The sequence below is a fragment of the Neltuma alba genome, unplaced genomic scaffold (assembly GCF_004799145.2).
Source record: "Neltuma alba isolate B1F8T4 unplaced genomic scaffold, ASM479914v2 tig00010624_pilon, whole genome shotgun sequence".
NCBI lineage: Eukaryota > Viridiplantae > Streptophyta > Magnoliopsida > Fabales > Fabaceae > Neltuma > Neltuma alba.
The window spans coordinates 10,865-38,638 of record NW_021635480.1 but is presented as its reverse complement, the minus strand read 5'-3'; the positions used below and the strand labels follow the sequence as shown (position 1 = coordinate 38,638).

The window sequence follows — 27,774 nt, the reverse complement described above, 5'->3', positions numbered from 1 at the left end:
AACACAAAATTTAATATTTTGTTCACATCTGAATCAGAAAAATGTGTTCTAAAATGTGTGGTTTTAGATCATAATATAAAAATCATTACATTATGTCTATTCAGGAGTAAATACTTTGTGCAAATTGATTTTAACACGATCGTCTATAATAATAATAATAATAATAATAATATTATTATTATTATTATAGGCGTTAAGATTTATTATTAACCGATATTTTCAAAAAAGAAAACGTGTAAATCATTTTTTTTTAAAGAATTTTCATTGAATCCGACTATATAAAGTCATAATACTTCTTTAAAGCACCAAAAAAAAAAATTCAATCAATCTCTGCTTCAAAAATTTCAGCTTTCCCATGTCCTTTCCAATCGGGCATCAGAAAACAATTAAGATCCATCAAAACTAACACACGCAATGTAAGTATATTACATGAGACAAAGTTCATTAAAAAAAAAGTTTTAAATATAAAAATCAAAGCTTTAAAATTCTACTCATTATTCTTAATCAGTTCATCTAAAGTATACGTATCAACAGCTTCTTTCCTTTTTCAGCTCTGCTCACTCAAGTCTCTCTGTAAAGCGTGCAGCTATCATATATCAGTATTTGAAAAATATTCGACACTGTGAGCAATGGAAATTTGCTTTTGTAAATAATTCATTTCAAATCTCCTTCCAGTATGTGCGCTTACGCCCTGAAGAGATCTTCACAGCAAGCCACAGAACAAAAAAGCATCTTCAGTGATTCCTGTGGCAATGCTTTAGATTGGGAACTGAAGTGACACAGTAATCTCATTTGTTATTGCCCCTAAAAAGAAAGAATGCCAGAATAAATTTTTAGAATTCAAATATATAGATGTTAATGTGAAAGGAGTTCTTAGTTTTATAATGGGAATGTACTTCTCGGCTAATCAAGCAAAGAGAAACTTTGAAGCAACGTTAAGAAGAGAGCGAATATAAAATAATCCCGGTATGATCACCAATGTATGCTTTTTCTATTGATTGCGTTAAACAGAAAGGAATATGTGTATAGGAATAAATACGCAGCAAAAGATACCTGAGGGTTGGCTAATAAATATCAACGCGAGGGATGTGAGCAATCTTTTCCCAATCTTCCCCTTCTGGTTTCTGGCATCTTTGTTTAAGCGTTGGACAAGCTCCGCTAATTTGAAGGGAACAAAGGGAAGTGGGGAGGCCCTCCATGGGCAAGCATTCGAGTCTCGAACAATTCATAATAGTTAAATGTTTGAGGCAGGGCGATTCACAAAGAGCCTTGTAGTCCAACATTCTGAGATTGGAACAGTTGCCGATCCAAAGAAAAGTAAGAGAAGTTGGGAGTAGTCCTGGTTTAGGTAGAGACTCCACCACATCGTCACCTATGATGCTCAATTCACGTAGAAAATCATAATCGTGCAAACCCCATTGCATTCGACATGCAAACAGTTTCGGGCATTTGCTGATAGAAAGATGCGTCAGTTTTGATGGCAGACCCCCCTCTGGCAACGATTCCATTTGTGGACAATCTCTTATACGTAGTTCACTAAGAGACGGAGCAAAAATGTTGATATGCTCAGGTACTGATTTCAAATCCTCCAAATCTTCAAAGTGGCAATATTTTAGCCTAGGGGCAAAATACCCCTCTTCCGGAAAGGATATGAATTTTGGACACTTCGTAATGCTTAAACTTGTAAGATTCCCATGGTTGCGCCCCTCTGAAATAGAAATCATTTCAAAATTATCACAACCATACAGAGACAAATCCTGAAGTGCGGGGAATTGATCCAATGCGTAGGTCCCAAGAGACCCACAACTTCTATATATCCGTATCTCACGAAGTGAGTCATGATGTTGCTTCAATGGGAACTCCCAATCCGGACAGTCGCAAATCGCAACCTCTTCAATACAGGAGTTACTAATGGTTTGCTCAATCTTTTCAAGCAAACTCACCTTCATGCATGGTCCACGAAAGCAGAGTGCTTTTAGAGTGGATGGGATATATTCCAACCGCACGTTTCCACAGTTTTCAAGAACCAACCATCGAATTGTCGGGGCTCGTGGAACCAAAGCTACAAGTTGTGGGCAATCTTGAATAAAAAGATTAGTTAAAGAAAGAAGTTGTTCGGGCAAATTCTCTTTAAGCCTTGGACACTTTCTTATACAAAGCTGTTTAAGGCATGGGAAGGCCCTTGAAGCAGTCGCACAATCCCATTCCTCCCAATTCACCATTCCCTCGAGCTCCAAGGTTTCAAGAGATCTAAATGGAACAGTAGAAGAATCACTTCCGAGAAATTCAGCACCAATAGCCACAATGCCGTCCAACTTTCCAATGAGTAGTGACTTGAGAGAAGGCAAAAGGCCTAACGATGGCAACACGAAACAATACTTGCAACCTTGTAATCGGAGCTCCACTATGTTGGACAATGTGTTATCAGCAAACCAATCTGGAAACCTTGTGCCACCATAGTTCTCGACTGATAGTTTCTTCAAATTTTGGTGAGGTTGCAGCTTCTCTAGCACATCCCTCTCATTCTGAGAATCATCATTATTGTCTTTATTGCATTCGAAGAGTAACTCCTCAAGGTACCTTTTTTCTTTCAAGTTGGCTTGTAAGGCGTCCATTCCATGAGCTACATTCTGCAACTCATAAATTGAAAGCTTTCCCTGAAGATTGAGTTCGCATAATTGTTTGATGTTAAGCTCATTATGTTTGCCCACTCTAAATGATGCCGATCGAACTTGAAGATTTTTCATCTCTCCCATATTTGGTGGAATCTTTTTCAACATAGTGTATAGTAAATCTAGAAGCCGCAAATCTTTTAATTTATGAAAATCAACAGGCAACTCAACCAAGAGTCTGCAATTGACCAACCTCAATATTTGTAGGTTATACAGCAGACATATTGACTCAGGAAGTCTCTTAATTTCACAATAAGATAGATCAAGACGCCGTAGATGTATGAGATTTCCTATAGAATCAGGTATCTCCTTAATTGTGTAATTGGAAGTTAGAGATAAAACTCGCAAGCATTTGCACTTACATAATTGGTCAAATATTAGGTCGCTTGAAATCCACTCGAAACCAGTAAGAGGCAAGAATGTCTGTAATTTTTTCATTTTTTCCAAATTCTCAAACCATCTATATTCTCTAAATTGATGACGCGAAAAAGATAAGTGACGGGTTTTTTCTACATTATATGCCGCCTCTTTAACCTCTTGCTTGAAACAAAGCTCTCCTGATACAAAATTTGCCAAATCATTGAGAATATCATGCATAACAAAACATGCTTCATTTTCAGAAGACTCCTGAAAAAAAGATCTTGACACAAGCTCTTGGAAGTATTCATTGCCTACTTCTTCAATTGACTTATTTGCATGAGAGGCTTGTAAGAAATTGTGAGCCGTCCACAATAGAATTAATTCCTCCTTGCCAAATTCATAATCCTTTGGGAATAATGAACAATAAGCAAAGCATCGTTTTAGATGAGAAGGGAGATAATGATAGCTCAATATCAAAGCAGGAAGAATATTTTTATAAGAAATGTTCCATATCTCACTTCTCAAAATATTGTTCCATTCTTCCCAAGATGATTTCCTGTACAAGAGACTCCCAATTGTTTTCAAGGCCAAAGGCAAACCTTTGCACTTTTTAACAATCTTTCTTCCAATTTCTTCATGATTAAAATTCGTTGGTGGACAACAGTTGCGAAATGCATACTTTGTAAATAACAACCAACCATCTTCATCTGACAAGTGATTTGGGTGATATATTTCATCAGAGGGGACGGCTAAGGCAACTTTCTCATTGCGTGAAGTAACAAGAATTCTGCTTCCCACAACCCCACCGATGAAAGGTGCTAAAAAAGCTTCCCATAATACGTAATCATCACACCAAACATCATCAAGAACAATAAGAAATTTTTTTTTAGACGACCAATCCTTCAATTTATTTTGAAGTGCATCTAAATCTTGTGCCTCATCGTTAGATGTCATGATTTTCTTGAAAATTATTTTTGTCAACCTCAAAACATCAAAGTCATCAGAAACACATACCCAAAGTCTGAGGTCAAATTCACTCTTAATCCTTTTATCATTATAAACAAGCTGAGCAAGGGTAGTCTTGCCCAGTCCACCCATACCGACTATAGAGATCACAGAAAAGTGACAGTCATTTTGCAACTGCTTAATGATGATATCTTTGTCCTTATCCCTTCCACATATTCCAACTTCATCCACCAAAGAAGTTGTCGGCAGCTTTGTGACAGACCCAACAGCACCATCTTTACCTTCGTTTAATCCCAAACCAATCCTTCTGCTCTCAAGAAATTCAAGGTTTTCAAGGACTTGTTTCATCCTTGATTCAATTTCCTGGTCAAATGAAGTAGCAGAAGCATTGAAGAATTTGCGTACCTTGCTAGTAACACTAGTTTGAGGTTCAGCTTCGGCTTCCAACTTGCGTTTGTAGAGTTCATTGCTAATCTCATCCAAGACATCCTCAGCATCGTACACAGCGTCTTTGAGCTCCAAAAGCCAGGCCCTCACATTTGGATCACTAAACTGCTTATACTCAGCATCATCAATTGCACTGTTCACAGATATGAGCATGATCTTCAACTTCTTCACCAGTGTCTCGTTCAATCGTCTCTTTTGGAAGTAGGGAAGGGTTTCTCCAGTGGCCAACCGGTCAAAAGCCACCTGAAGGAAGGCAGACAGAAAGGCAATGCCAACATCTGCACCAGACATGGTAGGAAGAAAAAAATGATCAAGAAGAGGAAGGGATCGATGACAGCAACAGAGAAGTGAGTCTAATGCCAATACAAGGGAAAGTTAGAAGCTCTTTGGCCAAATAATTTAACATGGTGCAATTGTTGGACTTTCGAGATATACATACTTGCCGACATCTTTTGAATGGAAGGTGAATTATTGCGAGGAAGCTCTCTGACTTGCAGCTATGGCGACTTTTCTGCTTCTTTTTTTGGGAAAATTACACTCAGGTCCCACAGAACACAATTAATATCAAAAAGGTCCCTCGAAATCGCGAAATGATTCTGAAGTCCCCAGGGACCTGTGTGTAATTAATTCTAATTGTGAAATTACGTAGTTACCCCTGTTAATTTGAACCTATTTACAACCTCAACAGTGGCTGTTAACAACCCGAGAAGAGGTGGTTAACAACCTCAACAACGCCCCTGGTATTCCACAGAGTGAGTTGTCATGAGCACTGCCGAGGTTGTCAATCACGTCTTCTCGGGTTGTTAACAGCACTGTTGAGATTGTAAATAAAATTAGAACCTATTTACAACATCAACAGTGGCTGTTAACAACCCGAGAAGAGGTGGTTAACAACCTCAACAACACCCCTGGCATTCCACAGAGTGAGTTGTCATGAGCACTGCCGAGGTTGTCAATCACGTCTTCTCAGGTTGTTAACAGCCACTGTTGAGATTGTAAACGAATTGTTGCAATAAAATTAACAGGGGTAAGTAGGTAATTTCACAATGAGAATTAATTACACACAGGTCCCTGGGGACTTCAGAATCATTTCGCGATTTCGTGGGACCTTTCTGATATTAATTGTACTCTGTGAGACCTGAGTGTAATTTTCCCTCTTTTTTTTGCCCAACAGGGCCACGTATTGGCATTAATTAACTTTGCATCGGACAAATGTGTATAAATTTATTTTACAATTAATGTGATAATTAATTTGATTTTTAATTTGGTTCCAAATAAAATACCTACTCTATTTTATTTATTATGTTTATACATTTGTTTTAAGGTAGTATTTATAGTTGTTGCACATATTAAATATTTTATTAAATGATACTTCATTAGCATAGGTATTTAGGGAAGATAATACTTATTTATTATAAATAATAACATAACAAATTTTTTTAATCTATTCAAATTAGTAAATTAATTCTATTGAAGATCGGAGTATTAAAATATACTACTTCCGTCTAATAAGACATTTTAACAGAAAAGATGAATGCTTTCTTATAAACTATCTGATGGGACAGTAATAACGTTGTTTTCAATATTACACGGATTTGAAGTGATTAATTATACAAACCAATGTGTTACAATAAGTCTAGAAAATTTTTTATTTAAATAGGAGAAAATTAGAAGGAAAGGAGGTGAAGAAGAAGAAGAAGAGCAAAGGGTCTATAGTAGCAAACAGAGAAGTGCGCCTAGTGCCAAAGCAAGGGAAAGCTAAGGGCTCTTTAGCCAAATAATTTGACACAGCAATATTTGGAAATGAATGTACGTTACCGCTAACGCGGCTCTGCTTTTCTTTTTCGTTCAACGTCAATTATCATCAATCATTATTAACTCTCAACTTGAAAACTCGTAACACTTCACTGTTTGAAAATGAGTGCGGTATAACATTATACATTATAAAATTCAAATATGTTTTATTAACAAAATTTGAATAATATTTTGATTGTGATTTGAATATATTGAATTAAATAAGTAGGATTTCAATCAAAAGCTTAAATAAAAAAATTAATAATTAATTTTTAATTTAAATTATATCTTTAATTGAAATTTGAATATATTAAATTAGATGGAGAGCATCATTATTAAATGATATTTTAATTAGTGGCTCAAAATGAAAAAAAAATTATTAATTAATTTTGAAATCTAAATATATTTAATTAATGATATTTAAATAATATCTTGATTGGAATTTGAATATATTGAATTAAATGGAAAATATTATAATTAAATGGAATTTCATTCAAATTAAAAAATTAATAATTAATTTCAGATTTGAATAATATCTTAATTGGGATTTGAATATATTGAATTAAATAAGGAGCATCATAATTAAATTTTATATCAATTGGAGGTTTAAATAAATAAATAATTTTAAATTTTTATCTGTTGCCTCTAAATTTCACATCTCTAATTCAAATCCAATTTGAATGAATAAAAAAAATCATATTCTTATAAGAAGTGAATCTTGAGCTATGTTAAATAATACAATTTCTTAGAATTTCAAATCTAATCAAATATATTAGTCCGTGCACTGCACAAGAGAGAAATTTCTAATTATAAATCATGGCAGAACTATATCCTTAACCCTTTAATTTGTCATAATGTTTTGTTGTAGTCCTTTAATTTTATAAAATAATTTTTTGTAGTCCTTTAAATGATTCAACCACAAATAAAAACAAATATAAAAATTATAATAAGTTATATTATATACAAGTCATGAATAATATACCCATGTAAAACACACATTCCTTCTCCTCGACTTATTTGTCTTGTAAATATGCTTGAACACTTTTTTAGTAGTATGAATTTTCCCTTTTTACAAAAAAAAGAAGGCAACGAAGAATTTTTTTTCAAAAATATATATATGTATCTATATAATTTTATTAAAATAAAATATATGATTGTCACAGAAAAAATAAAATATATGATAATTAAAAAATCAAAATCGCCTCTATGTTCATATTATTTTAATTAAGTAAAATATAATTAATAAATCATCAAAAGAAGCACTAATTTTTTTGATCCTTTTTCTTTTTTCTTCGGATCCTTAGGAAGACCAGCCCAAAGAAAAAGAAGTTGAAGAAAAATCAAGCTTACCAAACAACCCAACATAATTATTGTGTTTCAAAATTCCCAAATGAACTGTATTGACCTTGCAAATTACGTTTAGACAATGAGACACCAGAATTTAAAGAATTCATACTAAAAAAATATTAAATTACAACTATCTTCAACCATTGAAAGTTTAGTTCTGCTTGGTAGTTTTGGAACTATTATATCCTCTTAGATTTCTTTTTTAAAGTCAGAGTATAGAAACTAATTTTCTTCAAATCAGAAGCATCAAAGTTAAAGTCTTTCTAATAAGTATATTTTCCAAAATTTAAACTTGTATTCTTATCATGAGATTACTTACCATCTCAACTAATAATTTGATAGTATGTATTTCCTTAACTTTATCCTGTTGTATGGCTTAATTAAAAAAAAAAAAAAAGGGAAAGTTAGTCAAAATAACGAAATTTGTTTGGAGGGAACTAATTTCTAAACTTATGCACAGATATACGTAAAAAAATAATATTAAATTAATCAACACAATACTATTATATTATTGGTATAATCAATAGTATTAATTAAAATAATGAATTTTTCTTAAAAGTAAGCTATTTTCCATTTTTGCTTCTCTATTTAAATATTATAAAAGCCGTTTCTTTTAATTGATATTGATTTTGGGAATTCTTAACCATAAAGGACGAATTATATTTGGGACGAATTATGTTTGGGACCAACACATGATTCAGACACTAGAACACGACTGACAAATTTTTAAATTTAAATTTTATATTACAATAATAATGATGGAAACAAATTTGCCAATTTAGATAATAAATTGAAAATAATAACATGAAAATAATAAATAATTCATAAATTGAAAAAGGTCTTTTGTTTTTCTTAATTTGAAAGCTAATGAAAGAAAATTCTTAGGAGTCTGATAATTAATTTAAAAATATTGAGAAAAATAATTAAGCTAGTTATTCTTAAAAAAACACATTTTTATTTTTTCAAAACTACTTTTTTTATTTATCTGCATTGAAAACTATTTTCCCCATAAAAAATCATACCAATATATACATGTAATCAATAAGAAGAGGTTAGAAAATAATTATAAATTTAGAGGACAAGGTAAACTAGAATCATCTACTAACTTGTGCAATTTAGAGCCCCAAGGAGTAATAATTATTGACTTGAATAATAATATCAGGAAAATAAATATTATATAATTTCTGTTGTATAAAAAATATATTATATATGTTGTTTCTCAACAAATTATTATGCATGTTATATACTAACAACATAAGTAATTTTTTCAGTCGTGAAGTTCATAAACTTGCTCTGATAACCTCTCCAAATCCAATGGCCTAACATTTCAATTCAGTGTGTGCGTTCTCAATTTTCATACAATCAATTCATTTAAAATAAAGCGCGCGCGCGCGCGCGCGCACACACACACACATATATAATGGTGTTTAAACTGGTTGGTGGTGTTTTAAATACTGATTTTTCTTGTGTATTGACAATTACCCTTAATCAAATGTGTTTGATTCTGCTGTTGGACATTCAAGTTTGGCTCTTGATTTTAGAAGATGATTTCCGACAAACAAATCTCTGCAAAATTAGTGTGAAGTTGCTCATTGTGCAATCAAGTAAATATTTCTCATTTGTAATTTCCATCCAGCCAAGAAAGCATGAAACTTCAGCCTGCCACAATATGGAGAGTTTTTTTTTTAATAGTAATAAAACGAGGGTTTTTAATACATGTAGTCATAGCCTAAACAGAAAAGGGGGAAAAATGAAAAATAATGAGAAAGTTGCAGGGATTGGGAGAAAGTATCAACTAAGGTTACATTTAGTAACTAAAATTTTGTGAAAACATGGAGAGAAATCAACACCAAAATTAATATTTGTTCACATTTGAATCAGAAAAATGTGTACCCAAATAGAAGTGAATATTTTGCGCGAATTGATTTTAATAACATCGTCCATAATATTCCACCTTCTAGGTGTTAAGATTTATTATTAACTGATATTTTCGAAAAAGAAAACATGTAAACCACTTTTTTAAGATTTTTTATTGAGTCCGACTATATAAGGTCATACTACTTCTTTAAAGAACCTAAAAAAAAAAAAAATTTCAATCAATCTCTGCTTCAAAAATTTTAGCTCTCCCATGTCTTTTCCTATCAGGCATCAGAAAATAATTAAGATCCATCAAAACTAACACACGTAATTGAAGAAATTTAGAGATTTAAAACAAAGATTTCAATTGTAGACAATCTCCACATGTTCAAGCACAACAATTCCATGATAGTATCATCAACAGCTTCTTTCCTTTTTCAGCTCTGCCCATTTAAGTCTCTCTGTAAAGCGTGCAGCGATCGTATATTAGTATTTGAAAAATATTCGACACTGTGAGCAATGGAGATTTACTTTTGTAAATAATTCATTTCAAATCTCCTTGCAGTATGTGTGCTTACCCCCTGAAGAGATCTTCACGGCAAGCCACAGAACAAAAAAGCATCTTCAGTGATTCCATTGACAATGCTTTAGGTTGGGAACTCCAGTGACAATAATCTCATTTGTTATTGCCCCTAACAAGAAAGAATACCAGAATTTGTTATTGCCCCCAACAAGAAAGAATACCGGAATAAATTTTTAGAATTCAAATATATAGATGTTATTGTGAAAGGAGTTCTTAGTTTTATAATGGGAATGTACTTCTCGGCTAATCAAGCAAAGAGAAACTTTGAAGCAATGCTAAGAAGAGAGCGAATATAAAATAATCCAGGTATGATCACCAATGCATACTTTTTCTATTGATCGCATTAAACAGAAAGGAATATGTGTATAGGAATAGATACACAGCAAAATTAATATTTGTTCACATTTGAATCAGAAAAATGTGTAATAAAATGTGTGGTTTTAGATCATAATATAAAAATCACTACAGTATGTCTATAGAGGAGTAAATACTTTGTGCGAATTGATTTTAATACCATCGTCTACTATATAATTCCACCTTCTAGGTGTTAAGATTTATCATTAACTGATATTTTCGAAAAAGAAAACATGTAACCTTTTTTTTTTAAAGAATTTTCATTGAACCCGACTATATAAAGTCATAATACTTCTTTAAAGAACCCAAAAGAAAAATATTTTCAATCGATCTCTGCTTCAAAAATTTCAGCTTTCCCATGTCTTTTCCTATCAGGCATCAGAAAATAATTAAGATCCATCAAAACTAACACGCGTAATGCAAGTATATTACATGAGGCAAAGTTCTCAGGTAACCAAGCAAACAGAAACTTTGAAGCAACGTTAAGAAGAGAGCGAATATAAAATAAGCCAGGTATGATCGCCAGCGTATACTTTTTCTATTGATTGCGTTAAACAGAAAGGAATATGCGTATGGGAATAGATACACAGCAAAAGATACCTGAGGGTTGGCTAATCAATATAAAGAAAAGGGATGTGAGCAATCTTTTCCCAATCTTCCCCGTCTGGTTTCTGGCATCTTTGTTTAAGCGTTGGACAAGCTCCAAAAATTTGAAGGGAAGAAAGGGAACTGGGGAGGCCCTCCTTAGGCATGCATTGGAGTCTCGGACAATTCATAATATTCAAATATTTGAGGGAGGGCGATTGACAAAGAGCCTTGTAGTCCAACATTCTGAGATTGGAACAGTTGCTGATGCGAAGAAAAGTAAGAGAAGTTGGGAGTAGTCCTGGTTTAGGTAGAGACTCCACCACATCGTCACCTATGATGCTCAATTCACGTAGAAAATCATAATCGTGCAAACCCCATTGCATTCGACATGCAAACAGTTTCGGGCATCTGTTGATATGAAGATGCGTCAGTTTTGATAGCAGACCCCCCTCTGGCAACGATTCCATTTGTGGACAATCTGTTATACTTAGTTCACTAAGAGACGGAGCAAAAATGTTGATATGCTCAGGTAGTGATTTCAAATTCTCCAAATCTTCAAAGCAGCAATATTCCAGCCTAGGGGCAGAACACCCCTTTTTCGGAAAGGATACGAATTTTGGACACTTTTTAATGCTTAAACTTGTAAGATTCCCATGGTTTTGCCCCTCTGAAATAGAAATCCTTTCAAGATTATTACACTCACACAAATGCGAATACTGAAGTGCAGGGAATTGATCCAATGCGAAGATCCCAAGCGACCCACAACTTTTAACTATACTTATCTCACGAAGTGAGTCATGACGTTGATTCAATGGGAACTCCCAATGCATGTTTCCACAGTTTTCAAGAGTCAACCATTGAATTGTTGGGGCTCGTGGAACCAAAGCTACAAGTTGTGGGCAATCTTCAATTACAAGATTATCTAAAGAAAGAAGTTGTTCGGGCAAATTCTCTTTCAGCTTTGGACAATCTGTTATACGAAGCACTTTAAGGCATGGGAAGGCCCTTGAAGCAGTGGCACAATCCCATTTCTCCCAATTCACCATTCCCTCGAGCTTCAAGGTTTCAAGAGATCTAAATGGGACAGTAGAAGAATCACTTCCGAGAAATTCAGCACCAATAGCCACAATGCCATCCAACTCTCCAATTAGTAGTGACTTGAGAGAAGGCAAAAGGCCTAACGATGGCAACACAAAACAATACTTGCAACCTTCTAATCGGAGCTCCACTACGTTGGACCATGTGTTATCAGCAAACCAATCTGAAATAGAAATCCTTTCAAGATTATTACACTCACGCAAATACAAATGCTGAAGTTCAGGGAATTGATCCAATGCAAAGGTCCCAAGCGACCCACAACTGTTAACTATACGTATCTTACGAAGTGAGTCATGACGTTGATTCAATGGGAACTCCCAATGCATGTTTCCACAGTTTTCAAGAGTCAACCATTGAATTGTTGGGGCTCGTGGAACCAAAGCTACAAGTTGTGGGCAATCTTGAATAAAAAGATTAGTTAAAGAAAGAAGTTGTTCGGGCAAATTCTCTTTAAGCCTTGGACACTTTCTTATACAAAGCTGTTTAAGGCATGGGAAGGCCCTTGAAGCAGTCGCACAATCCCATTCCTCCCAATTCACCATTCCCTCGAGCTCCAAGGTTTCAAGAGATCTAAATGGAACAGTAGAAGAATCACTTCCGAGAAATTCAGCACCAATAGCCACAATGCCGTCCAACTTTTCAATGAATAGTGACTTGAGAGACGGCAAAAGGCCTAACGATGGCAACACGAAACAATACTTGCAACTGTTTAACTGGAGCTCCACTACGTTGGACCATGTGTTATCAGCAAACCAATCTGGAAACCTTGTGCCACCATAGTTCTCGACTGATAGTTTCTTCAAATTTTGGTGGGGTCGGAGCTTCTCTAGCACATCCCTCTCATTCTGAGAATCATCACTGGTGTCTTCATTCCATTTGAAGCGTAACTCCTCAAGGTACCTTTTTTCTTTCAAGTTGGCTTGTAAGGCATCCGTTCCATGAACTACATTCTGCAACTCATAAATTGAAAGCTCTCCTTGAAGATTGAGTTCGCCTAATTGTTTGATGTTGAGCTCATTACATTTGCCCACTTTAAATGATGTCAGACGAACTTGGAGATTTTTCATCCCTCCCATTTTTGGTGGGATCATTTTCAGGCTAGTGAATCGTAAATCTAGATGACGCAAATTTTTTAATTTATGAAAATCAGCAGGCAACTCAACCAAAAGTCTGCAGTTGACCAATTTCAACGTTTGTAGGTTATACAGAAGACATATTGACTCGGGAAGCCTCTTAATTTTACAGTTAGATAGATCAAGACACCGTAGATGTATGAGATTTCCTATAGAATCAGGTATCTCCTCAATTGTGTCATTGGAAGCCAGAGATAAAACTCGCAAGCATTTGCACTTGCATAATTCATCAAATATTAGGTTGCTCGAGGTCCACAGGAAACCCCACCCATCTCTGAGAGGCAAGAATGTTCGTAATTTTTTCATTTCTTGCAAATTCTCAAACCATTTGTATTCTCCATTTCCGTGATACAAAACAGATAAGTGACGGGTTTTTTCTGAAAAATCCACCACCCCCTTAGCCTCTTGCTTGAAACAAAGATCTCCAGATACATGAATTGCCAGATCATTGAGAATGTCATGCATGACAAAACATGTTCCATTTATAGAAGACGACTCCTGAAAAAAAGATCTTGACACAAGCTCTTGGAAGTATTCATTGCCTACTTCTTCAATTGACTTATTTGGTTGAGAGGCTTGCAAGAAATTATGAGCCATCCACAATAGAATCAGCTCCTCCTTGCGAAATTCATAATCCTTCGGGAATAATGAACAATAAGCAAAGCATCGCTTTAGATGAGAAGGGAGATAATGATAGCTCAATATCACAGCGGGAAGAACATTATTATAAGAAATCTCCCATATCTCACTTCCCAAAATGTTGTTCCATTCCTCCCAAGATGATTTTCTGTACAAGAGACTCCCAATTGTTTTCAAGGCCAAAGGCAAACCTTTACACTTTTTAACAATCTTTCTTCCAATTTCTTCATGATCAAAATTCGTTGGTGGACAACAGTTGCGAATTGCATATTTTTTAAATAATAGCCAACCATCTTCATGTGACAATAGCTTTAGGTGATGTTCTTCATTAGAGCCAGCTGCTAACACGACATTCTCATCGCGTGAAGTGACAAGAATTCTGCTTCCCGCAACCCCACATATGAAAGGTGCTAAAAATTTTTCCCATGATATGCAATCATCACACCAAGCATCATCAAGAATAATGAGGAACTTTTTTTTAGAGAAGAAATCCTTCAACTTATTTTGAACTGCATCTAAATCTTCTATGTCATTATTAGATTCCGTGGCTTTCTTGAAAATTCTTTTTGACAACCTCAAAACATCAAAGTCATCTGAAACACATACCCAAAGTCTATAGTCAAATTCACTCTTAACCCTTTCATCATTATAAACAAGCTGAGCAAGGGTGGTCTTCCCCAACCCACCCATACCCACTATAGAAATGACAGAAAAGTGGCTGTCGTTTTTCAACCTTTGAAATATAATTTCTTTGTCCTCATTCCTGCCATATATTCCAGCTTCATCCACTAAAGAAGTTGTCTCAGTCTGCCACTTTCTCTCAAATCCATCAGCTCCACCTTTGTTAAATTGTTTCAAATGCAGACCAATCTTTCTGCTCTCGAGAAATGCAAGGTTTTCAAGGATTTGTTTCATCCTCGATTCGATTTCCTGGTCAAACATAGTATCAGAAGCAGAGAAGAATTTTCGTACCTTGCTAGTAACACTAGTTTGAGTTTCCGCTTCGGCTTCCAACTTGCGTTTGTGGACTTCATAGTTAATCTCATCCAAGACATCCTCAGCATCGTACACAGCATCTTTGAGCTCAAAAAGCCAGGCCCTCACATTTCGATCACCGAACTGCTTATACTCAGCATCATCAATGACACTACTGATGGATATCAGCATGTTCTCCAACTTCTTCACCAGAGTCTTATTCAATCCGCTCTTTGGGAAGTAGCGAAGGGTTTCTGCAGAAGCCAACCGGTCAAAAGCCACCTGAAGGAAGGCAGAGAGAAAAGCAATGCCAACATCTGCACCAGACATGGTAGGAAGGAAAAAATGATCAAGAAGAGGCAGGGATCGATGACAGCAACAGAGAAGCGAGTCTAATGCCAATACAAGGGAAAGTTAAAAGCTCTTTGGCCAAACAATTTAACACGGTGCAATTTTTTGACTTTCAAGATACATATACTTGCCGACATCTTTTGAATGGAAGGTGAAAGCTCTCTGGCTTACAGCTATCACGACTTTTTAACTTCTGTTTCCCCAACAGGACCACGTATTGGCATTAATTAACTTTGCACAGGACATACGTGTATAAATTTATTATACAACTAATATGTTACCGGGGTATAAAAATTAATTTGGCTTTTAATTTGAATCTAGATAAAATATCTTAATCTATTTTATTTATCATATTTATACATTTGTTTTAAGATAATACTTGTAGTTGTTATACATGTTAAATATTTTATCAAATAACAATTGATTAACATAGGTCTTTTAGAAAAGACAATACATATTTATTAAATATTAACATAAAAAAAATTTTAACCTATTCAAATTAGTCAACTAGTTTTTATGTTAAAAATCAGAATATTAAAATATACTACTTCAGCCTAATAAGACATTTTAACAGAAAAGATGATTGCTTTATTATAGATTATCTCATGGGACAGTAATAACGTTGTGTTCAATATTGCACGGATTTGAAGTGACTAATTATAAAAAAGAATGTAATACAATAAGTCCGAATAAAATTTTATTTAAATATTATTTAAATATGAGTAAAATTAGAAGGAAAAAAAGTGAAGAAGAAGAGTAAGGGATCGATGGGGGCAAACAGGGAAGTGCGCCTAATGCCAAAGCAAGGGAAAACTAAGAGCTCTTTAGCCAAATAATTTGACACCGCAATATTAGGAGATAACTGTGCGTTACGGTAAAGCGGCCGACATCTTTTGAGTTAAAGGTGCATTATAAGAGGATGCTTTTTGACTTATTTGGGTGCAGCTAACGTGGCTCTGCTTTTCTTTTCCCTTGTGTCGGGGGGACAGTGCTCGACAAAATTGCTAATGAGAGAGCGAAAACGAGTGAGAAGATTCATCATGAAGAGACGAAGCCACCCCGAAGTTGCCGATATATATATATATATATATATATATATATATCTGTATGTATGTATGTAAAACTTTTAACTATGGTATAAAAGTCCAATTTAAGCAAGGCAATCAAGATGGTTGAATTTTTTTTCTCCCTCTCAGCCTGAAATAATGATGTTTTTAGTTGAAAAAAATAGCAATTTGTGAGATTGCTAATTTAATAATGGGAATTTGCCCTTAAAAGTTTCTACTCAAGAGCCATGGGTATTTGACAATTTTTTTGGATGTAAATTTGTCTCAGAGTTTAAAATCGTAATAATATTGTCTTCTACTGTTAAAGATCAAGGTCATTATTTTAACAGCTAAAATTAGTTTTTTAATGGTATGGGACACTATTGTCATGATTTTAAACTTTGAGTATATTTGCATCCCAAAAAAACTTCTCGGGTGCCCAACACTCTTAAGTAAAAAATTTCTTGAGCAAACCTGCATATTAACCCATTTAATAATTTTGTTTTGTTGAATTACATTTAGTTTATATATAAGTTTTGCTACAACTATATTTTAGTATTTTAATTTTACACAATATTTTTTTGGTACTTTAATTTTATAAAGTATTTTTCACGGTCTTTTAAAGATTCAAGAACAAATAAAAACAAATATAAGCATTATAATAAGTTATATTATATAGAAGTCATGAATAATGTACACATGTATACACACATACCTTCTCCTCGACTTATTTGTCTTGTAAATATGCTTGAACACTTTTTTAGTAGTATGAATTGAATTTTCCCCTTTTTACAAAACAAAAACAAGAAGATAATGAATTTTTTTAAAAAAACAAAGATGCGAGTTGGGACATATATAATGTTATTAAAAATGAAACATATGATAATTAAAAAAAAAACAGTTGAAATTGCCTCTATATTCATATTATTTTAATTAAGTAAAAGATAATTAATAAATCATCAAAAGAAGCAATAATTTTCTTTGTCCTTTTTCTTTCCTTTTTGGATCTCTAGGAAGATCAACACAAAGAAAAAGAAAGTGAAAAAAAGTGAATTATACCAAACAACCAATCATAATTACATTTAACAAGCACACTTTTCAGAATTCAAACTTGTATTTTTCTTTTTATAAAATAAAACTGCTTACCATCTCAACCAACAATTTATTAATACATATTTTCTTAAAAGCCGTTTCTTTTAACTGATATTGATTTTGGAAATTCTTAGCCACGAAGGATGAATTATACCTGGGACCAACACATGCTTTAGACACTAGAATACGACTAAAAAATTTTTAAATATACTACTCCTCCGGTCCTTAATATAAGACCCATTTAACAATTTGATTAGATTAAGGAAGTTAGGTAAGTTGGTTAATTATAAGAAAAGTGACACATTTTTCCTAAAACACCATAATCATCTTTCTTAATACCCTCTCTCCCTCTTCTACTTAATTATGGTTGAGAGAGTATCTATAGGGGTAATTTAGAGAAAATTGATAAATATGAGAAATGGGTCTTATATTTAGGACCAAAACCAACTTAAGAATTGGGTCCTATATTAAGGACCGGAGGAGTACAATAATAATAAAAAAATTTACCAATTTAGATTGGCATAAATAATAGGGGATTTCATCATTTAAGCAAATGGTTAAATTTGGAATCCGCACCTTAAGCATATCTCTTAGGAAAAATGACAAAAAAAGAATCATGAAATTGTGAATTTCTAATTCAGGAAGTTAGGCGTTGAAAATGACAGGGAGGAAAGTAAATCCAAAATAGAAATTTTAAAATACAAAGGCAATGACAAAAATGCCACTTTATTTTATTAAAAAAAATTCAACCCCTCACCAAAAGTCATCCTCGACAGTAGGGCCGCCACCGGCATGGTGGTTGCCACCAAGGTTCTTTAGCAACTTTTTTTTTTTGTCATGAAAATTATTTGAGGGAAGTGGTGGGATGGAATTTACTCTCACAACCTCATGGTCATTTGGGCCAACCACCAAAAAAATAGATGACCATTGGGCTACCAATAGCTTGTTAACATTATAATACAATATATATATATATATATATATATATATATATAAGTGAACTCCCTTACAGCTCATAACAACAATTTATTAAAAAATGATAAGTCTTGATTAGGAAATGACAAATTTAAACTTGAGATTAATAAGACCTTTTTTTCTTATATATATAACATGAAATAATATGTGAATTACTTAAAAATAACAACAATTTATCCTAAAATGATAAGTCTTGATTGTGAAATGAAAAATTTAGACTTGGGATTAACAATACCAATTTTAATTAATTCATATGTTATTTCCTGTTATGTATAAAAAAAATACCTTGATAATTTTAAGTTTAGACTTGTCATTTCTCAATCAAAACTTGTCGTTCTCAAATAAATTGTTGTCATTTTTTATTAATTCACGTGTAATTTCATATTATGTGCCAAGAAAAAATGTTTTGTTAATCTCAAATTTAAATTTGTCATTCTCTAATTAAGACTTGTCATTACCAGATAAATTATTATCATTTTAATTAATTTACATATTATTTCATGTTATATATTAGAAAAAAATGCCTTGTTAATCTCAAGTTAGACGTATTATTTTCTAATCAAGATTTGTCATTCCTAGATAAACTGTTGTCATTCTTAATTTACATGTTACTTCATGGTGTGTATCAAGAAAAAGCGTTTTGTTAATCTCAAATTTAAACTTGTTATTTTCCATTCAAAACTTGTCATTGCCAAATAAATTGTTGTCACAAGTTGGAGTTAGAATAAAAAAGTTAACTTTTACTTCTTTTTTTTGCATTATAATATTGAAAAATTATTCGTGGCCCAATAGTCACTTACTTTTTTAGTTGGTTCAAATGACTATGTGGTGGTGGGATCAAATCCCCCCACCACTTTTTCCAAATAATTTGCCACGGCCTAAAAAATATTTTTGCCAGAAGGAAAAAAACCTATCAATAGCCACAGTGTCAGTAGCCAGCGAGGTTCATTGATTGTGACCTCCAACAAGGGGTTGATGTTTTAAAATTAAAAAAAAAAACAAAGGGACATTTTTATCACGTCACTTGAATTTTAAAATTTCAATTTGAGTTTACTTTTCTCTCTGCCATTTTCAACTCTTAACTTCCTGAATTGAGATTTTATAATTTCAGACTTCTTTTTTTGTCTTTTTTCCCAACGGGTATGTGATATGACCCACTTTATTTTTTAATAGTTAATATTTTTATTATATTTATATATGATATTAATTTTAAAAAAATACTTCTAAAATTTTAAAATCCTAAATCAGGAATAATTATAAAAATGTCTTATCATTTTCATTTTAAATCTTATCAATTTTTATTAAAATATAGTAAACAAGACTAATTTGAAATTTTAAAATTTAAATACATTTTTTTGGGATTCTCTCTTAATTTTTTCCCTTTGATTTTTTTTTTTGGACAAGGGATTTCCCCTTTGATTTTGAAGTCTTAAATATCACCACTTAAAATAAAATAAAGAGCTACAGAGAGAAATTTTCTTGTAAGGAAATTGAAATGCATGCAATGGAAAATTACTATTAGGAAACATAATAAAAAGGGCATCATGGGATACTCAATTTGATTTCCGTATGTGTCCTTTTGTCTCACATGTCCCCAACGTTTGTGGAGAAATTATGGTTTGATGGGACCCTCCCCCAACATCACCCTCAAATTTCCAAAAGATGATATCAATTCGACTCTTTGCTTGATATCAAGAATCAGAATAATATGAAAATAATAAATAATTCATGAATTAAAAGGTCTTTTGTTTTCTTAATTTGAAAGCTAATGAAAGAAAATTATTAGGAGTTTGATAATTGATTTGAAAATATTAAGAAAAATAATTAACCTAGTTATTCTTAAAAAAAACACATCTTTATTTTTTAAAACTATTTTTTTAATTATTTGTATGGAAAACTATTTTTTTGATAAAAAATCATGTCAATATATATATGCAATCAATAAGATTTTAAAAAATAATTATAAATTTAGAGAAAAATTCTAATGTTTAGAAGGAAAAAATCAGTACTAACTTTTATAATTTACAACCGGAAAGAGTAATAATTATTGACTTGAATAATATCAGTAAAATAAATATTATATGTTTTCTGTAGTATAAAAAATATATTATATGTATTGTTTCTCAACAAATTATTAGCCATTTTATATACTAATGACATAAGTAATTTTTTCAGTAGTAAAATTCATCATAAACTTACTCTAATAATCTCTCCAAATCCAATGGGCTAACATTTCAATTCAGTGTGTGTTCTCAATTTCTATGCAATTAATTCATTTAAAATAAAGTATATATATAATGTTCATTATGAGATTTATATAAATAAATTTAACTAAAATTCATTCCACGTCCCTATCATTATGCTATACGTCAATTTATTAATTATTCATTTCACTCTTTATCTCTATCACCATTAGCCAGATAAGAAGCAAAAGTCTCACCCATACCTACCTCCTAACCCCCACCTTCCTCCAACCACAGGTTATGAATGCCGAGTTAGGAATAATAACTGACAATTTATGTTTATTAAATGATAAGTTCATTAAATAAGTTATACATAATATAAAAAATAATAAACTTATATATTTCTTTCGAAAAGTCGTGTTTTACATTGGCAGTTTTTGTTAAAAGCATACATACTAATGAACATTAGGCCTGCTAATATTTGTAAAACCCAAATCTATCTAAAATATTTTCTTAAGAGCTACCTTCAACTAAACCAAACAGTAATTTAAGCCAATATGTTTCTAATGGGATACTGTTTGATGTATTGTTGATACTAAATATAGGCACTTCTTTACTGTTGATTAATCAATTAAAGTTAATCTAAAGCATGCATGTGCCTAGAAATATAAAGCAAAACTATCACTTTATAAACCATAAGATGTGTAACTGATGTGAGATCTGACCCAAGAAACACTAGATCTTTTTTTTCCCAATATTTAGGTTTTCTAACAACAATAAAGAAATCAAAAGTAACAAACTTATACTCAAATTCTCATCACATAACCATCTAGCCTAAGGTGGGAATATGTGGGACTTTGTGAAGGGGACAGAAGAGAGAGGGTTCAAACCATTCATATTCCTTTACACTTCAAGTCTAACAAAGAAATCTGACGTGGCTTGCCCTCTCACAAGCTTGAGGAACACATCCTTAGAGATGAAAGAAACTTTATTATAACCCATCAAAACTTCCCAGTTAAAGTATGAAAAATAGTAATAAAATTGACAGCCTCATGGAAAATCTTCATGTTCCTGTCATCGTCACACTCTCTCTGATCTTATCATAAAAGAAGAACCCCAAAATCTCATAATCCCATTCACATCAGTAATGTTGGGATCCGAATTCAATGCCTTGAATTGTGCAGCTTCAGTTTCAAACAAGAATCTTCCTTTTGACTTTCACCCTAAACATCAACATCAACAATTCTGAAATCCTTATATGGTTTCCTATTCCACTCTTTCTTTTTCAAGAGAACGAGAAATTCATGGGTGTGCCATAGCATGCAATTTTAGCTTTCAAATGTAGAGGCACGAAAGGGCACGGAAGAAATTTTCTCAGAAAATCTACCCATCATTTTCCTCCAAGTGGTCCATGCCTTCTAGTATTCAAATAAATTTCTTCAAAGTCACACATGGATCTTACTTGATAATCTCTTCAAGCTTCCAAAGGACTTGCTTTATGTTTGGTCTCAATGAAGGAGAAGGAGAACAACAAGACATAGCAAGTTGAAAATACTTGAGGATGCATTCTTCACTAACCGGGCCTCCACTGTCTCTGCTTTTGCTGAGAAGAATGTCTGGATGGTACAAGTCAGATATTCTGTGTCCAAGCACAGCAGTTCGCATGAAATTTGGCAAATAGAAGTCCTCATCAGGGGTTGGATGCTCATTGATAGGCTCCTTCCTAGAAAGCATCTCGAGCATGATCACGCCGAGGCTAAATATATCGGTCTCTTCACTAACATCCTTCATTTTAATCAGTTCAGGTGCCTTGTAACCCTGAGCAGCCGAGGCTTCAAGCATTTCTTGGCCAGCAGTGGGGTTCAAGAGGAGATGCAGGCCGAAATCTGAGATGTAGGGCTGGTAATTGCGATCTAAAAGGATGTTTTTTGACTTGAGGTTACCATGGATCATAGGCTTCTCAAGTCCAGTGTGAAGATACTCGAGTCCTTTGGCTATGCCAAAGGTTAGTCGATATATCGTAGCCCAGTGGTAACACTCGCCATTTCCATCTGCTCATGAAACATTCTTGATCAGCGAATGAGATGCATTACACAAATCATAGTAAGCAAATCCATAAACAAAACAATATATAAAAAGAGAAGAAAAAGTGATAATACAGTTAAGCATTGAAGAGAAAGGGGCAAAGACAAAAGGAAATACAAATGCACATTAGTCATTAATATAGCTGTTTAAATCTTAGCCATGATTGATAGAGATTTCAACTTTTGAATCTCATGCAACTGCAATGAAAGTAAATCCACCAGGGTTTCTGAATCAGACCAAAACATAAAAGCAGATGAATTACATGTACAAAAGAAGAAAACCAACGCTATTATATTGACAATAGAACTTAGCAATGCCCAACAAAAGGACCAGTTATGTGCCATTCAATCAGAAAACTCAGTAATAAGTCCACACAAATCATAGGCCAAGAACACAGAACATCATTAACTCTCTAGATCAGCATATGAAAACCGATGGAGATGGCATCTCTTTATAGCAACATGTTTTCAGTTCCTCTAGGAAGCACCAAGAAATAGAATCATAGATCCAATGGACCAACTAGGGCCAACCGTTACAACAATAGGGAATTTTCTATATGTATTGTATAACCCACCAGAATATTAATTCAAGCTTCTTAAGATAATCTCAAGGCTTATTAACTCAGTAAATAAGAAAAATATCTGATATTGAAGCTATCATTCAACTATCTCTGATTTTTTGCATCTTTTCATAGTGTTGAGATTCTGGCTTTACTTTCAGATCTCTAAAGTTTAGATTAAAAGCTTGTAGGCAAAGCTATGAATCCAAACTAAACTCATTTAAAAAAGAAAATAGTAAACAATGTTTGCTTTGGAGTACTGGAATCTAAAAGTACTCTAGCTTCACACACACACACACACACATTGATACGCACGCACATGAGATACTGGTAACATTCTGTAACCTAACCAAAATTAGCTTGCACAAATTAAACAAATGATTTTATAATCATTCAAGACCAAGCAACCATGCCATGTTCAGAAATCTAGACCACGATGATAAAAGTAGGAACTTTTCGCAGAAGAAAGATAAAGAAGGATTTCCCGAGAATTCAAACACCCTGATCCAAAGGAGTAAATCAAACAAAATGCGAGAGAATCAATTAGTGAATCAATTACCTCTTACAAACTGAGTGAGATTCCCATGACCATAAAAGGGATGAACAAGAAGCTTCTCACCCCTTGGCCCCGTGTAAAATCCGACAAGAGGAACCAAATTGGGATGCCTTATCCCTCCAATCATTCCAATCACACCAACCAACTCTTCATCCCTTGTAGTGCTCACTGGCCTCAAAAATCTCAGAAGCCTCACTGCATTGCATCGCTGCAACAACGCCTTATAAAGTGTGCTATAATTGGATTTCCCAATTACCTCCCCCGGAGCTTCAAGAATGTCACATATTGTCAGGTTCTCACCTCCTTGGAAGATCACCAAGTCCTCTTTCTGCACTGTATCTTCATGTTTGCATCCTGGGCTTTCAATGTCTTTGATTTCATGGGTTGTTCTTCTTTTGCGGTAAAAGAAGATATAAAAAACAAGAATTGAAAATAATGCAGCGAAAGATAGTCCAAGAAGAAATATAACAATGTGGGTCATCTTCACAAGATGAAAAATTTTTTGCTCCCTTTGTATTTGAGTAGTGAGTGATGAACTCACAGAGACTTGAAAATTTCAGATAATGGAAATTGAAGAAATGGGGAATTAGGATCTGGGTGTTGTTAGAATAACAGCAAGGAGTTCGTTTGGATAGAAAATGGGCTTAGTTTTCCCGCACAGTAATGTCCATTCCGAAAATATGAGGAAGGAAAAAAAAAAAAAACAAGAAGAACACATATTAGAATTTTGTTGAAGGCGAACCCAAGCCAACAAGCTGATGAAAACTAAAATTGGGATCTGGGTATTCTTGTAATAACAGAAAGCAGCTGGTTTTCATGGAAAACTGGGTTCAATTTCCCTCAGAAAATATTCATACAGCAAATACAGGACCAAGAAAAAAAACTTAGACTAGAACTTTGAGAGGTGGGACGGAAGATGATGGAGAAAATATCTAAGGATTAAGCAATGGAGGAAGAAAAATTTGGAAATTAGGATCTAGGTATCACTAAAACAACTAAAAGGAGCTTGTTTCGATGGAAAATTAGCTTAATTTTCCGGGAAACCAGTATTCAAGCTGCAGATACAGGACAAAAAGAGGAACATGAAGTAGAACTCTGTGAGGTGGAACAAAAGTTGATCGGATGCATCTAGAATTCAGATAATGGGTTAAGAAAACATCAGAAATTAGGATCTGGGTAGCATTGAAAAACTCAAAAGTGCTGGTTCCGATGGAAAATTGGCTTAATTTCCAGGAAAATAAAATCCATTCTGCGAATAAAGGACAAATAGAAGAACATGGAATCGAACTTTGTGGGGTTGATGAAAATATCTCAGAAGGTAAGAAAAAGAATTCAATTATTGGAGCGGAAATGGACGTTGGAGTGAGGGAAGGAAGGCACAAGCATTTGGCAGTGTCGCAAGAAAACTACGGAGGCAGAACATATACGCACTTGCAAAGCAGGAAGACAGGCCGGAGCCATGTGAAGCTCGATCTAATGTTGACTGTGTTGTCTGTACTTGCTCAATTAAATTACGTATTTACCCTCCAAAGTTATTATTATTATTTTATTATTATACTCAAAAAGTATTTTACTTTTCTTTTTTGCTACATTGTGGAGTTTCGTCGTATATTAATTTTTAATACATAATTAATGGCAAAAAAAATTTTGATACATAATATAATAATAGTCATTAATATTCACAGGCCGAAAATATTATGATTTTTTCTCATCAAATAATATGATTTAATTTCTGAATCCATGTGTAACATTATATGTAGTTTTGAGTAAACTTGAAATTAAAAATAAATTTAAAGTCTAATTTTATTTTCATTTAAAGTATGACAATTATATACTTGCGTGATAGGAGCATAAAAGTTATTTTAATCATTTAATTATATTTTAGGTTTTATTTTAGTTTTGCTATTTTATAACGTTTTTAATCCTTTAATTTTGCAAATATGGCTAGAACTCTCTTTTCCTAATAACACCAGCAAATTAATTGTGAAAGATATTTACATAAAATTAAATTAATTACTGTACCCCTGGTAGTTTCAACTTTCAACCACCTCATGATACCCATATTAACTAACAAGGCAATAATAATAAGTTGCACCAAAGAAAAGCAAAGCACCAGCAACAACAATAATAATATTCATTTTTAATAGCCAAAAATCTGGGTAAAGAACATAATATACTAATTATGTTGGAACTAATTAAAATGACAAAAAATAACTAAAAAATATATAATAGTTATCAATTCAAACTCTCCTATATAACAAAAACTCATATTTTCATAAATATGAGTATTGGTTATTTATATCTTTTTTTTAAATCAAAATTTTTTTTGAACTATAGTTTTATAACTAAAAATATTTAAATTAAAGATTACAAAACTATACCTAACACAAAAAATCCTTCTATTATTTTTTATTATAAAATCCTTAAATATGACACCTCCTGAGAGGGTAACAACCTGTGCATCAGAAAAGTTGTTCAGATCTCAATCTGAATGTTTTTCTTTCTATGTTTTTTAAATATATAATATGCTCCCATCTCAATCTAGCTGGGCTGTCTATATATAATAAATATAATTTAAAAAGAAAAACAAAAGTCAGATTCATAATCTGTTTATGCCTGTAATTTAAATAAAATAATTTAAAGTTTAGAATGATTTTCTCCCACATGTGGGGGCCAAGGAGCCCATGCAATGAATTATTGATGATATGATTCACATTGTTTGAAAATTCCTTGTTTGGATCAACATTGGTAAATCATCACCGTGTAATATTCTTCCAATCCTTAATATAAGACCTATTTAACTAATTTGATTAGATTAAAGAAGTTAGGTAAGTTAGTTAATTATAAGAAATGTGACACGTTTTTCTTAAAATACCATAATCATCTTTATTAATACCCCTTCTTTCTCTTCTACTTAATTATGATTGAGGAAATATCCATAGAAGTAATTTAGAGAAAATTGATAAATATGATAAATGAATCTTATATTTAAGACTAAAACCAACTCAATAATTAGGTCTTATATTAAGAACCGAAAGAGTATAAAATAATTTTGATATATTGATAAAATCAGGATAAATAAATAATATTTTTATTTATTTTTATATTTATTGACGTGGTTGTTTTCATATTTTAATTTGTTATATCACGAGAAAACACACGATGATTACTGTTTATTAGTTTTCAAAATTATTGAAATCTAATGCAAAATTCAATAAACCCGTAAGTTAAATAAAATTTAAATAATGTATCGCATTCTTTATTGATTTTTTTAAGCAATATAAGTCATTATAAATTATTTTTCTGGAGGGTTAGACGTAATTTCTTATTAAAAGCAATTCTATCTAAACCATGGACAATCACTAAATATAAGTAGATTTTATAAGGAGAATTAGAAATTTCTCTCCCAATACATGGAGTAGTATATCTGATTAAATTTGAAATTCTAATAGATTATATTATCTTAAATAGCTCAAGATTCACTTAATTGTTCATTTCTCCATTTTATTATTTAATTATGGTACTCCCCATTTAATCTGATATACTCAAGTATAAATCAAGATATTATTTAAATATTATTAATTAAATATATTTAAATCGTATAATATCATACACAACCCATTTCCAAACGTATCGAGTATTGCAATATTTAAAATTTAAATATTAGTTTGTCACGAATCACTAGTTTTTGTGCTAGACTCAATAAATTTTTTATCATTAAGTTGGTTTTCTTATATACTACCTTCAGTCCTAATTATAAGAGCTAGTTGATTAATTTGAGGAAATTAAGAAAATAAGTTAAGTCGGTTATTTGTAATAAATAGTTGTTATTTTTTTAAAAATATCCTCGCTAATCAAGTATATTAGCCAGAACTATCATTGTTAAAAAGACTATCTTGAAAAAAATGAATAAATATTAGAGACAAAGTGAATTGGGGTCTTATATTAAGATCAAAATAAAAGTCAAACGATGCCTTATATTAAAGACAAGATGTAGTATTGTATAAGTTGAATGATGACTTGATGAGTAATGATATTAAACATAGCACTTTTATGATATTTTATAGTGTAATTTCTTGTATATTTTATTTTTTATATTGACAAAGGATATAAT

General features: G+C 32.6%; 3 protein-coding genes across 3 annotated transcripts; all 3 read right to left on the bottom strand.

Moving 5' to 3' along the window:
- Window positions 1-1,064: 1,064 nt before the first annotated feature.
- On the bottom strand, window positions 1,065-4,764 carry LOC114757746 (putative disease resistance protein RGA4). The gene has a single exon (XM_028946813.1). The coding sequence runs from the start codon at window positions 4,734-4,736 to the stop codon at window positions 1,065-1,067; it is 3,672 nt and encodes a 1,223-aa protein (XP_028802646.1). The 5' UTR covers window positions 4,737-4,764.
- A 6,227-nt stretch (window positions 4,765-10,991) lies between these two features.
- On the bottom strand, window positions 10,992-15,143 carry LOC114757745 (putative disease resistance RPP13-like protein 1). The gene has a single exon (XM_028946812.1). It carries the CDS (start codon window positions 15,141-15,143, stop codon window positions 10,992-10,994), a length of 4,152 nt encoding a protein of 1,383 aa, XP_028802645.1.
- A 6,658-nt stretch (window positions 15,144-21,801) lies between these two features.
- On the bottom strand, window positions 21,802-24,141 carry LOC114757744 (putative kinase-like protein TMKL1). Its single transcript, XM_028946811.1, has 2 exons — window positions 23,664-24,141; window positions 21,802-22,511 (listed from the first exon to the last, which is right to left on the bottom strand). The coding sequence occupies exons 1-2, from the start codon at window positions 24,139-24,141 to the stop codon at window positions 21,919-21,921; spliced, it is 1,071 nt and encodes a 356-aa protein (XP_028802644.1). The 3' UTR covers window positions 21,802-21,918.
- Between the last annotated feature and the right edge of the window lie 3,633 nt (window positions 24,142-27,774).

What these genes read in the sequence shown, in the direction of transcription:
- LOC114757745 (XM_028946812.1), bottom strand. Translation starts at nt 15,143, where the DNA reads ATGTCTGGTGCAGATGTTGGCATTGCTTTTCTCTCTGCCTTCCTTCAG.
- LOC114757744 (XM_028946811.1), bottom strand. Translation starts at nt 24,141, where the DNA reads ATGACCCACATTGTTATATTTCTTCTTGGACTATCTTTCGCTGCATTA. An exon ending in TCTCACTCAGTTTGTAAGAG is followed by an intron (nt 22,512 to 23,663) that starts GTAATTGATTCA and finishes TTTCATGAGCAG; the next exon opens with ATGGAAATGGCGAGTGTTAC.
- LOC114757746 (XM_028946813.1), bottom strand. Translation starts at nt 4,736, where the DNA reads ATGTCTGGTGCAGATGTTGGCATTGCCTTTCTGTCTGCCTTCCTTCAG.